Consider the following 12,788-nt stretch of genomic DNA (forward strand, 5'->3'; position numbering starts at 1 on the left):
TCCCACTTCAGCTGTAGATCTCTGCAGTTCATCCAGAGTGATCATGGGCCTCTTGGCTGCATCTCTGATCAGTTTTCTCCTTGTTTAAGAAGAAAGTTTGGAAGGACGGCCGGGTCTTGATAGATGTGCAATGGTCTGATGCTCCTTCCATTTCAATATGATGGCTTGCACAGTGCTCCTTGAGATGTTTAAAGCTTGGGAAATCTTTTTGTATCCAAATCCGGCTTTAAACTTCTCCACAACAGTATCTCGGACCTGCCTGGTGTGTTCCTTGGTTTTCATAATGCTCTCTGCACTTTAAACAGAACCCTGAGACTATCACAGAGCAGGTGCATTTATACGGAGACTTGATTACACACATTTGGATTCTATTTATCATCATCGGTCATTTAGGACAACATTGGATCATTCAGAGATCCTCACTGAACTTCTGGAGTGAGTTTGCTGCACTGAAAGTAAAGGGGCCGAATAATATTGCACGCCCCACTTTTCAGTTTTTTATTTGTTAAAAACGTTTCAATTATCCAATAAATGTTGTTCCACTTCACGATTGTGTCCCACTTGTTGTTGATTCTTGACAAAAAAATTAAATTTCATATCTTTATGTTTGAAGCCTGAAATGTGGTGTAAGGTTGCAAGATTCAAGGGGGCCGAATACTTTTGCAAGGCACTGTAGGTGACCAAATACTTATTTCCCACTCTAATTTGGAAATAAATTCTTTAAAAATCAAACAATGTGATTTTCGGGGGGGGGTTTTCACATTCTGTCTCTCATGGTTGAGGCTTACCCATGTTGACAATTACAGGCCTCTCTAATCTTTTCAAGTAGGAGAACTTTCACAATTGGTGGTTGACTAAATACGTATTTGCCCCACTGTATTTTAGAAAAACAGAACAGTTGCGGCTTATTAGAGCCTACAAGTCTTTAAGTCTGTGGTACCCTTTAAAAAAAAGTAGCGCTCGCCGCCCTTCTCAAAATGATGATAGCAGTCAAATCGTATAGTGTCCAATCATCTTTCTGCTGTAAATTTCAGGTAGTTAATCACGAGTAGACATTCAATCCATTTGAAATGGGAGGCTGGCAGTGAATGAACGTTCATTCATTCGCTCCCAATCCTCTCATTTCAAATGGATTGAATGTCTAGCACAGTCAACGGCAGGCAATGACTTAAGTAGTGTCTGACCAAGCCATGGTAGAGCGACTTTGCATTCATGTGAGTAGGCACACATTTACTATTAAAATAAAAATCTATACTGTATGTTTTATTTGTTTTTAATGTTGTTTCCGTACAGTATCGGCCGATACCACACAACCGAGTATGGTATCGGGAGCCAAAAATGGTATATATATATATACTAATTATAACGAGTGCTGTCAAATTTATCGCGTTAATGGGCGGTAATTAATTTTTTTTTAATTTATCACGTTAAAATATTTGACGCATTTAACGCATGCGCGGAATGACCCGTTCATGCATTTCCTCAAACAGATTACAATGACGCTGTTTTTTTGCACATTGAGAGCTAAGAGGCAGAGAAAGGCGAGTGGACACAGGCGTTCATTGGACCGCGCCGTTTATCGGCATAAGCTTCGGCAACTCCTTCACGACAAACATAAGTATCATTTAGTGAAAGCATAACAAAAATAATATTCCTATCTCAAAAAAAAAATAATGTTCACAAAAAGAAAAGCACTTCAATCTGTATTGAGGCCCTATTCTAACAGTTAAACAACAATTCAAAGAGAACTGGCATTCCCAATCAAAATAGCTTTTCAAAATACAAATAAAACTTACTCAGACTTTGGTCAAACTATATTCAAACATTTCGTTTAGCTTTTGTTTAACTCAACAAATTCACTGGATGGCAATATTTAGGCAAAATATACATACTATCAGAGGTCTCGTACGTTGTGAAGCCAGCACTCAAATGACCGTGAAGTACAATCGATTGACCAGTAAACAGGGATCTACGGCATCAGTCAAGGGACAAAACACACTCATTGGCTTGATTTCTAAGTGATTTAAAACTCACCATTGACACCTTGTGGTGTATTTCAATCACTACCTTACGTAGTTAAAGACACTGTGGAAGAACAGCAGGGAGTCCAAGTGACATCACCGCTCGCCGACATCAACAATGGCGAGCTACTAGTTTATTTTTTGATTTAAAATTTTACAAATTTTAATAAAATGAAAACATTAAGAGGGGTTTTAATATAAAATTACTATAACTTGTACTAATATTTATCCTTTAAGAACTATGAGTCCTTCTATCCATGGATCCCTTTAACAGAAAGAATGTTAATAATGTTAATGCCATCTTGTGGATTTATTGTTATAACAAACAAATACAGTACTTATGTACAGTATGTTGAATGTATATATCCGTCTTGTGTCCTATCTTTTCAGTCCAACAATAACGTACAGAAAAATATGGCATATTTTAGAGATGGTTTGAATTGCAATTAATTATGATAAATTAATTTTTAAGCTGTGATTAACTCGATTAAAAATTTTAACAGCCCTTTAACATTTTGACAGCCCTAATTATACCCCCTTCCAAACATAAAGATGACAGTTACTTCTTTTCTCATTTTTACTTTAATTACACTGGATTGTGGCACTTGTCTGTGCCTTTTTGGAAAGTTGTGATTATTTTGTCAAACAGGTCCTGTTTGAGTGTTTTTTGATTTACTCATTCACTCTAATTGACAGTGATAGATGTTAAATCCAATTTGACTGTGGGTCTGGCAGTGATCGAAAGATCGTTGCCAAACATCCCAGTCAAAATGGATTGGACGTCTAGCGCCGTCAATGGCAGCCGGTGAGTTAATGAGGAAAGACCATAAAGAAAATGGATGGTATTATTAATGCTTCTATCCATTGAAACGTGCTTTTCACAAATAATTACAATGGTGAGGTCAATAATTTTAACATTGTCCTTTACTTCATGCAGTTGCCTATGAGGATCTACTTGAGGATCACAGATTAGAGGGTGATTATATTTGTCTTTATCCTTTTTCTGTTAGTTTGTGGCAATCTTTTAGGCCTGATAATAGATACAATATAGTATACTATAGTAATATAGTGAGAATGTATCTATGGTATTTCAATTACAGTGTCTCAATCATTTGAGCCCTCCCATCAGATCCTGAGTGAGAACATCGCTCTTGCAATTATTTTGCCCATCATCCTGGTCATTTTACTAATCGGAGGAATTTACATGTACTATACAAAGTAAGTACACCATGTTTTCACTAATTCAAACTATTTATTACATTTTTCTACATGATAGGATACCATGTAACTTTTTGATGAGAGTGTATTATTATTATTTTCTTCCTCTTAGCATCTGCAGGCTAGAATGGAAGCCACTCTTCTGGAAGTCACTTTCTCACACACACTCCTACAGTCCCATTACCGTCGAGTCTGATTTCAACAATCCTCTGTATGAGGCAGGGGTGAGGAAACCTTACATTTCTCTACGTAATGTCATTGTCGTTTACGCATATCATTAGTAGAGCTGGGAATCTTTGGGCACCTAACGATTCGATTACGATTACGATTCAGAGGCTCCGATTCGATTATAAAACGATTATTGATGCACCCCCCTCCTTTTTTTTTTTTTTTTTTTAATAAAGTTTGGTACATTAGTTCCAAAATTGTTCAAAAATACTCTCAGGCTAAACCAAACTACTATTTCAGTATCAAGTTAACATATAGCAGTAAACAAATATACAAAAATAACATTAAATAAAAAAAACTCCAGTCCCCATTCTGTATCAGCAGCTTTAAACTACATTCAAGTAATTTAATGTTGTGAATCAACCGTTAAAGTTGTTAAAATTGCTCCCGTTATTCCATAATTTCCCTTTTGTCTACTTTTGACATGTGAAAGTTTTAAAAGTATTTTAAAGATAGATTCAAGTCAATATTTTACCGATTTAGGAGTATTTTAGATAAAAAGTTAATTAGGTTTGCTTGGAAGGTTCGCTACAACAGCATTGCAGGGAAGTTTACTGCTTTAAGATGGCGGCCGTTTACTAACGCCCGCATCTAGCTTTTTGCAGATGTGCTGCTACCGCTACCGAGTCTAGAATCCATCTAGTCCTATATAAATGATATCTACCGTAACATTATGTAGCTTAGCTGTACTTGTAGCAGCTTTTCGGCAGCAGTCAGGTATGTTGTTGTGTTTTTTTTATCTCGTGGCATGAGTTGAGCTAGAGCCGTGAGTTGAGCGTTGGCATTACCCGAGGGGCCGGTTAATGAGAAGCATAATGTTTAGCTACTCCCGCTCCGTTCCGTCCCGAAGCCCGCGCGGCGCGCTGAGTGTGTTGTACTTCCGCTTTACTTGGCATATTTCAATAATCGGAATTTGGATGTTTGAGAATCGTTCTCGAATCTTCCACGGCCGAATCGCGAATAATCTAAGAATCGGAAATTTTGCACACCTCTAATCATTAGTGCTGTGCAATATGACGATATCTATCGCCAAATTGATTTAAAACTTTCTATCGACATTTTATGTCTTTCGTCATTATCGCCATAAATACACCTGTTCCGGCAATGCACATTTTGGCCAGCAGAAGCCGCCCAATTTGTGCTGACTTGCTACAGTTACTATCTCTACTCAATAATTAGCAAAGTGACTCTTCCTGCCAATCGAACATGAGTAATGCAAGCAAGACATTTAAAAAAAAAATAGAAACACATATAATCCACACAGAACATAGACAACACAATTTGTATGAATTATTAATGATATTATGCAGTAGTCTTAAAATTCAAGAAATTCACAGTACTGTTCTCAATAATAAGTATACTGTAATTTTCACACTATAAGGCGCACCTGACTAGAAGCCGCCGCCCACCAAATTTGACAAGAAAACGACATTTGTTCATAGATAAGCCGCACTAGGCTATAAGCCGCAGCTGTTCTCACTGTATTATGGGAGATTTACACCAAAAGATATTAACCAGTAACACTTTATTGGACAGCGGCCTCACATGACTGTCATAAGACCAAATGAACCACCATGATGCTTTGAACCAATTGGCTGCAAAGCTTCATTGCTACAAGAAGCTTCATTTGGCCATCACTGCTCCCTTGGGGGAGACAGTCAACCTTTGCTGCCAACACTGTTGTTGTCCAACATGCCTCCTAGCATGGATTGCAGCGCTACAGATGTAAATACCAATCGAAATTCGTATTCTGTGCTAATTATTTCTTCAGTTATTTTTCCACTTGTTTCATTAATTGCTAGTTATTCATTAATTGCTAGTTATGGTATTTGGTAACACTTTATTAGATAGTGGTGCCATCAGACTATCATTAGACAATCATAATTATGACATGACACTGTCATGAGCATTAATGAATGCTTATAAGAGATGTCATTTCGTGTTATCTAGCAAATTAGCTCACTTTAGAAAGAATGTAAAAGTTACGACATTCATGACATCTGTCATAAGCATTCAGTAATGCCAATGATAGTGTCATGTCACAATTATGTAGATCTTATGACTCCTCTGTCAAATAAAATGTTACCTATTAACCCAAATAAGTTAACAAATACGCCGCACAAGACTATATGCTGCAGGATTTAAAATGAAGGAAAAAAGTAGGGGCTTATAGTCCGAAATTACGGTAAATGCATATTTACGTTTTCCATGTGTACTGCAGTGCAACAACATGCTCAAATAAAATGAAATGAAATGAGAACCACTAGACACAAATATTAGTGGATAAAATACAGTGGTACCTCAAGATACGAAATTAATTCACTCCGGAGTGGCTTTCGTATCAAGATTTTTTTTCGTATAATAATTTGTGTTTTATATATGTAAATCGCCTAATTCCTTGCAAGATCTATTAAACAGCGCATTAAATTTTGTAATAAGGGTAAAACCAGAATTAAATAAAAGCCAAATGCATTTGAGTTATTCAGTATACCTAACCATTAATACCTGTAATAAAGTAAATAATAGAACATTATGCAAAATGAAAAATACGAAACTGTGGAACTTTATCTTTCGGGTTAGGCGATGTCTGTGAAGCCAACAGTGAAACCAACATTAGGCCAATAGAAGAGCAGGACCATGGTACTGAGCATGATGGAAAAGATTCTCACAAATAGGACAGCAGGATCTTAGGGCGCTTTTATGGGAAATAATCTTCACACATCTTTTCGTAAAATGATATTTTCGTGTTGTTGAAGCTTTCGTATCTCGAGGTACCACTGTATTTACATTTGAGCAACAAATTAGGGATGCTGTTGTGCTGCTTCTGTTTAAACTGGATGATTTTAGGTTGTAGCAGTACTTGAGCCATTTAACTTTTCTGGCAGGTCAGTTTGATGTCAATTCAAAAATAAAGTGAGTAGGGGAGAAGCTGTCATATTTTTTGTATAATTGTTCACCAAATAATTAAAAATGTATTACATCGTGACATATCAACATCGTGATATCAAATGGCACATATCGTGATGGATGTTTTTCATATTGCATAGCACTATACATCATCATATGAGTTTGATTTTGATTGATTCCTCTTTTTGTCCACAGGATACACGAGAGTATGAAGTGTCCATTTAAAGGCCAAAATATCTTAGTGGGATTTAAAACCAATTAAATTGACAATAAAAAGATGTTTGTTATTGTAAGATCATGACCCCCCTTTCAGTTAATTTAGTCATTTTTCTACCACACAACTTTGTAACTTTGTCCTATTTTCATTTCATTGGCCTGTGGTGGATTTGACATCTTTCAATGTTACATTGGGACCTGTGCCTTACAAGGGTTTAAAAAAAAGTCACTCGAGGAAAGTAAAGGGAAAAGGGTCATAAAATAATTATTTGTTTAGGCAAGCGTAACTTTGGCCATGTACAAAATACATTGCTAGTCAGTCTGGTATTCTGTGGTTTTGATTTCCACCAAACGTTGCACATGTATGCTATGACTTGCTGTCAGACCATGTCAAAGGCAGAACTGTCTTTTGAACAAACTTTTAGTATTTGCTCTCTTTTCAAAAACAAGTACTGTTAATGACAATACACCATGTACTCAAACATTTTTCACACAAAAACGGCAGTTATCATGACTGCAAATGACAAATTCATTACAAGCGACAGCGTGTCACATTGGATCCATGTTTCTATGATTGCTTCTTGCAGATTCAGTCCTTGCTTGTTCGGCCCACCTCTAGCATCGATTTTGAAATCCTGCCCAAACCACAAAAGACCAGACTGACTTGCCGTGTATCTGATACATGCCAAAAGTTAAGCTAGCCTTCCAGTCCAACTGATGCCAAAAACTTGAGAAACTGGCAATATTAGCGAGTGTTGCACCGATACCATTATTTTGTTCCCCATATGGCTACGTGGTATTAGCCGATGCCAATATATTGTACCAGTGCCGCGTTTTTCAAAAAAAAAAAAAAACTTTTATTAATACTAAATTACTGCATGCTCTCTTGAATGTAAAGTCATCGCTATCATGGATTGGTCAGACTTAACTCAGTGGCTGCCATGGATGGCGCTAGACGACCTATCCACTTGAAGTGTTTGGGCAAGCAATGAATTAACATTTTGTCCATTCCCACTCCAAATAGATTGGATGTCTACTAGAGATAAACTCATTGAAATTCAGAGCAGACGATGGCTGGACGCCACACGATTGCATGTCTATCATTATCATGGGAGGGCAACAAGCCCACCATTTTTTTTACAGTGGCGTGTGAGGCTGGCAACTATATTGGGTAGGTCGACCAGTGGTTAGAAACTTCTGTAAATCCCGAAGAGACCATGTACGACATAATCGGCCTGTTATTTCTTAGTTTGGCGTCATTTTAGTACCGTATCGGTACCGATACTATTATCTGTATCGGTGCAACACCAATATTAACTAATTGGCTGCCACTGACGGCACAAGATGTCCAATCCATTTGAAGTGGGAGGGTAGGCGGCGCTGCCTACCCACCCACTTCAAATGGATTGGAAATCTATTAGTGATAAACGAGTGATACTCATTTACAACAGACAACAAACAAAACACACTTGAATGTTTTGTGTTTATTTATGTGGCTAACGTTGCAAACTGAAATGTGTTATTTCACCATTTTCTCTCTTACTCACTTTGTCTTTGTGTAAAATTCACACACACACAATGAATGTAAATATATGACTTGATATTGACCGAGGTTGATGTAAACAGTATATACATTACTAAATTAAATATATAAACCTCATATTTACACTTCTACATGCTAGTGGGAGGTTGTATATTTTCATTAAATAGATAATGAAAATTCAGTGCCAAAATATAATGTTGAATAACTTCTTGTGTCCTTTTAGTGTTTCATCCGTTGTTAAAGTAGTGTTTTCAAAGGCAATCTTATGTTTTTATTCTTTTTTTCGGGGTGACATGGATCAGTGGTAGAATAGTCGTCTCCAAACCTAAAGGTCATGGGTTCGATTCCACTGCCCTGGTGACAGTGTCAAAGTATCCTTGAGCAACGATACTTAACCCCACGTTACGAAAGAGGTGACTGTGAAAGCGCTTTGAGTGACTTGAAGGTGTAAAAGCGCTATATAAGTGAAAGGCTGTTTGCCAAAAATAGCCAATGTCTCATAACATACTGTACATGGGAAAGCGAGGCCATGAATGTCATTATGCTTATAGCATGCACTGATTGTAAATTATATTGCTTCTGCTCAGTCTTGCCATTACCATTATATTTATTGACATATCGGATTTGATGTTGTATGCACTATGTTGATGAAAAAAAACAACTCTGGCTGTTTGCTGTAATGCATTATGTATTTATTTAAAACAAATTGTTTGGCTCATTCACTGCGCCAAATGGGTCGCGTGGTAGATGTAATTATAAGTAGCATTTCTTTGCTTCATATATGAGTCAGTTCTTTTGAAGGCAGTAATTTACTGAACTGGAAATAAAGTCTCTGTTGAATGGTGTCAAATCTGTTGTGATGTCATTTTTACAATGCCAAAATCCTACAAGCATGACTTAAACATGTGCAAAACAGAGCAGCGGAGCAGTTTGTCAACACAAATCAATCAAAAGATGTGTGCAAATATTAGCAGGGACCATTCTGTGAGGCAAAATTTCTCATTTGTGCTTTTTCTCCAACCTTCAAAAAATACGCATGATGTCAGGCATTCTTATTTGGAGAATCCACATTTATTGCTCAAAACTGAAGGGTTGAGTGATCTAATCTCTAATTTACCAGTAAATCTGATTATGTGGAGTGGTAGAAAATGAAGTGATAAATGGTACGATTGAAAGTGTTTTGTCCTGTAAGAGTCCACAGTCGACTTTAACTCAGTTGCCCAAAAAACTATTACCGTAATTTTCGCACTACAAGGCGCACCTGACTATAAACTGCCACCCACCAAATTTGACACTAAAACAACATTTGTTCATAGATGAGATGGACTATAGGCCGCGGCTATCCTTACTGTGTTATGGGATATTTACACCAAAAGATATTGACCTGAAACACTTTATTTGACAGCGGCATCATACGACTGTCATAAGACCAAATGAGCCACCATGAAGCCTTGAACCAATTGGCTGCAAAGCTTCAATGCTTTAAGAAGCTTCATTTTGTCATCATTGCTCCCTTGGGGGGAGACAGTCAACCTTTGCTCCCGCCTGCTGTCAACACTGTTGTTGTCCAACATGCCTCCTAACAAGCATTGCAGCGCTACAGATGTAAATATCAAAATTCATGTTCTGTGCTAATTATTTCTTCAGTTACTGTTCCAGTTGTTTCATTAATTGCTAGTTATGATATTTGGTTACACTTTATTTGACAGTGGCGCAATAAGCCTGTCATTAGACCATCATATTTATGACACGACACTGTCATGAGCATTAATGAATGCTCATAACAGATGTCATTTAGTGTCATCTGGCAAATTATCTCACTTTTGAATGGATGTAAAGGATCCTAGCTGTACATAAATGAAGTTAGAGACATAATTGGATGACAATGAATGACATCTGTCATAAGAATTCAGTAATGCCCATGATAGTGGCGTGTCATAATTATGACGGTCTTATGAAGCCGCTTAAAATAAAATTACCTGTTAATCCAAATAAATCAACAAGTACTGCACTGGACTATACGCTGCAGGATTCAAAATGAAGGAAAAAAGTAGTGATTTATAGTCTGAAAATTACAGTATTCATTTGCTAAATACATTTATAATGTATAATGAGTGAGCTATATATATACTGACCAATAATTAAACACTCTTCCACTGGATGGCAGAAAATACAATTAACCTGCATATCCATCTTATTTTGTCACTGCAGTATAACCCAGTCTTTATCAAATTGTGGGGCGATGCCGGCGGTGGCGCATGTGACCTCGGGGAACATAGTTTTCTGCTGTACTAAAATAAAAGGTAATTGCGCATTTACTCAGGGGGTGGCAATGGCGCTCTTATTTTCAGAGTGTGCGCAGTATTTTTGAACCAAACGAGCACCCAGCTAAGAGCACTTTAGATATGAAGAGCTAAGACAAGGAAATATGACTAAGCGTATGTAGTTTTTGGCTTTGACTTTTAATACAGTGGTAGATGAGGAAAGACCAGTCTGTTTACTGTCTAAAATGTTGCAGCGGACAACATTAAGCCAAATCAATTAAGACACCACTAAAGACATTAGACCCCAATCACATTGATGGCCGCTTGATTTTTTTTTTTGACCGAAAACGTCCCGAATATTGCCAACAATCATTCCGCTTTGAAAGTGATACATCAGTAAACCAGCTTGCACTGTTAGCATCATATAAAGTGGCATTCGAAGTTGCTCAGTGTAACAATAACCCCACACCATAGCAATGGAGCTGATACTGCCTGCAGCAAAAATAAAACTCCCTCTGTCCAATGACACTGTGGTATACAGTGCCTTGCAAAAGTATTCGGCCCCCTTGAGTCTTGCAACCTTTCACCACATTTCAGGCTTCAAACATAAAGATATGAAATTTAATTTTTTTTGTCAAGAATCAACAACAAGTGGGACACAATCGTGAAGTGGAACAACATTTATTGGATAATTTAAACTTTTTTAACAAATAAAAAACTGCAAAGTGGGACGTGCAATATTATTCGGCCCCTTTACTTTCAGTGCAGCAAACTCACTCCAGAAGTTCAGTGAGGATCTCTGAATGATCCAATGTTGTCCTAAATGACCGATGATGATAAATAGAATCCAAATGTGTGTAATCAAGTCTCCGTATAAATGCACCTGCTCTGTGATAGTCTCAGGGTTCTGTTTAAAGTGCAGAGAGCATTATGAAAACCAAGGAACACACCAGGCAGGTCCGAGATACTGTTGTGGAGAAGTTTAAAGCCGGATTTGGATACAAAAAGATTTCCCAAGCTTTAAACATCTCAAGGAGCACCGTGCAAACCATCATATTGAAATGGAAGGAGCATCAGACGATTGCACATCTACCAAGACCCGGCCGTCCTTCCAAACTTTCTTCTCAAACAAGGAGAAAACTGATCAGAGATGCAGCCAAGAGGCCCATGATCACTCTGGATGAACTGCAGAGATCTACAGCTGAGGTGGGAGAGTCTGTCCATAGGACAACAATCAGTCGTACACTGCACAAATCTGGCCTTTATGGAAGAGTGGCAAGAAGAAAGCCATTTCTCAAAGATATCCATAAAAAGTCTCGTTTAAAGTTTGCCACAAGCCACCTGGGAGACACACCAAACATGTGGAAGAAGGTGCTCTGGTCAGATGAAACCAAAATTGAACTTTTTGGCCACAATGCAAAACGATATGTTTGGCGTAAAAGCAACACAGCTCATCACCCTGAACACACCATCCCCACTGTCAAACATGGTGGTGGCAGCATCATGGTTTGGGCCTGCTTTTCTTCAGCAGGGACAGGGAAGATGGTTAAAATTGACGGGAAGATGCATGCAGCCAAATACAGGAACAGTCTGGAAGAAAACCTGTTGGTATCTGCACAAGACCTGAGACTGGGACGGAGATTTATCTTCCAACAGGTCAATGATCCAAAACATAAAGCCAAATCTACAATGGAATGGTTCAAAAATAAACGTATCCAGGTGTTAGAATGGCCAAGTCAAAGTCCAGACCTGAATCCGATCGAGAATCTGTGGAAAGAGCTGAAGACTGCTGTTCACAAACACTCTCCATCCCACCTCACTGAGCTCGAGCTGTTTTGCAAGGAAGAATGGGCAAGAATGTCAGTCTCTCGATGTGCAAAACTGATAGAAACATACCCCAAGCAACTTGCAGCTGTAATTGGAGCAAAAGGTGGCGCTACAAAGTATTAACGCAAGGGGGCCGAATAATATTGCACGCCCCACTTTTCAGTTTTTTATTTGTTAAAAAAGTTTAAATTATCCAATAAATTTTGTTCCACTGCACGATTGTGTCCCACTTGTTGTTGATTCTTGACAAAAAATTAAAATTTTATATCTTTATGTTTGAAGCCTGAAATGTGGCGAAAGGTTGCAAGGTTCAAGGGGGCCGAATACTTTTGCAAGGCACTGTATATTCCATTAATCTCTTTTTCAGTCAAATTGTTTGGCATATTGTCCTCATGAGTTTTTGTTGCCAATCAATTTGAATTTATTGTTATTTATTGATTGTAATATATTTTATTTTATTTTTCAGTATCAAATGGTCAAAAAATATACCTTGAGTGTGTTTTTATAGTTTGGATGTGACTTTTTTTTTTTTTTTTTTTTTTTTGTGATAAAGTGATGCGCTTT

At 37.6% G+C, this 12,788-nt stretch overlaps 1 protein-coding gene across 2 annotated transcripts in view; it reads left to right on the plus strand.

Annotated features, from left to right (window-relative positions):
* The window catches only part of sez6l2 (seizure related 6 homolog (mouse)-like 2), a 55,064-nt gene extending 46,081 nt beyond the window's left edge, over nt 1-8,983 (plus strand). For both annotated transcript variants that reach the window (XM_057861115.1, XM_057861116.1), the window contains exons 16-19: nt 2,959-2,997; nt 3,122-3,239; nt 3,352-3,463; nt 6,570-8,983. In XM_057861115.1, the coding sequence (XP_057717098.1) occupies nt 2,959-2,997; nt 3,122-3,239; nt 3,352-3,463; nt 6,570-6,599 (299 nt within the window). In that variant the 3' untranslated portion in view covers nt 6,600-8,983. The remainder of the gene's footprint in view (nt 1-2,958; nt 2,998-3,121; nt 3,240-3,351; nt 3,464-6,569) is intronic.
* The last annotated feature ends 3,805 nt before the right edge of the window (nt 8,984-12,788 follow it).

Source organism: Corythoichthys intestinalis, chromosome 16 (assembly GCF_030265065.1).
Source record: "Corythoichthys intestinalis isolate RoL2023-P3 chromosome 16, ASM3026506v1, whole genome shotgun sequence".
Classification (NCBI taxonomy): Eukaryota; Metazoa; Chordata; class Actinopteri; order Syngnathiformes; family Syngnathidae; genus Corythoichthys; species Corythoichthys intestinalis.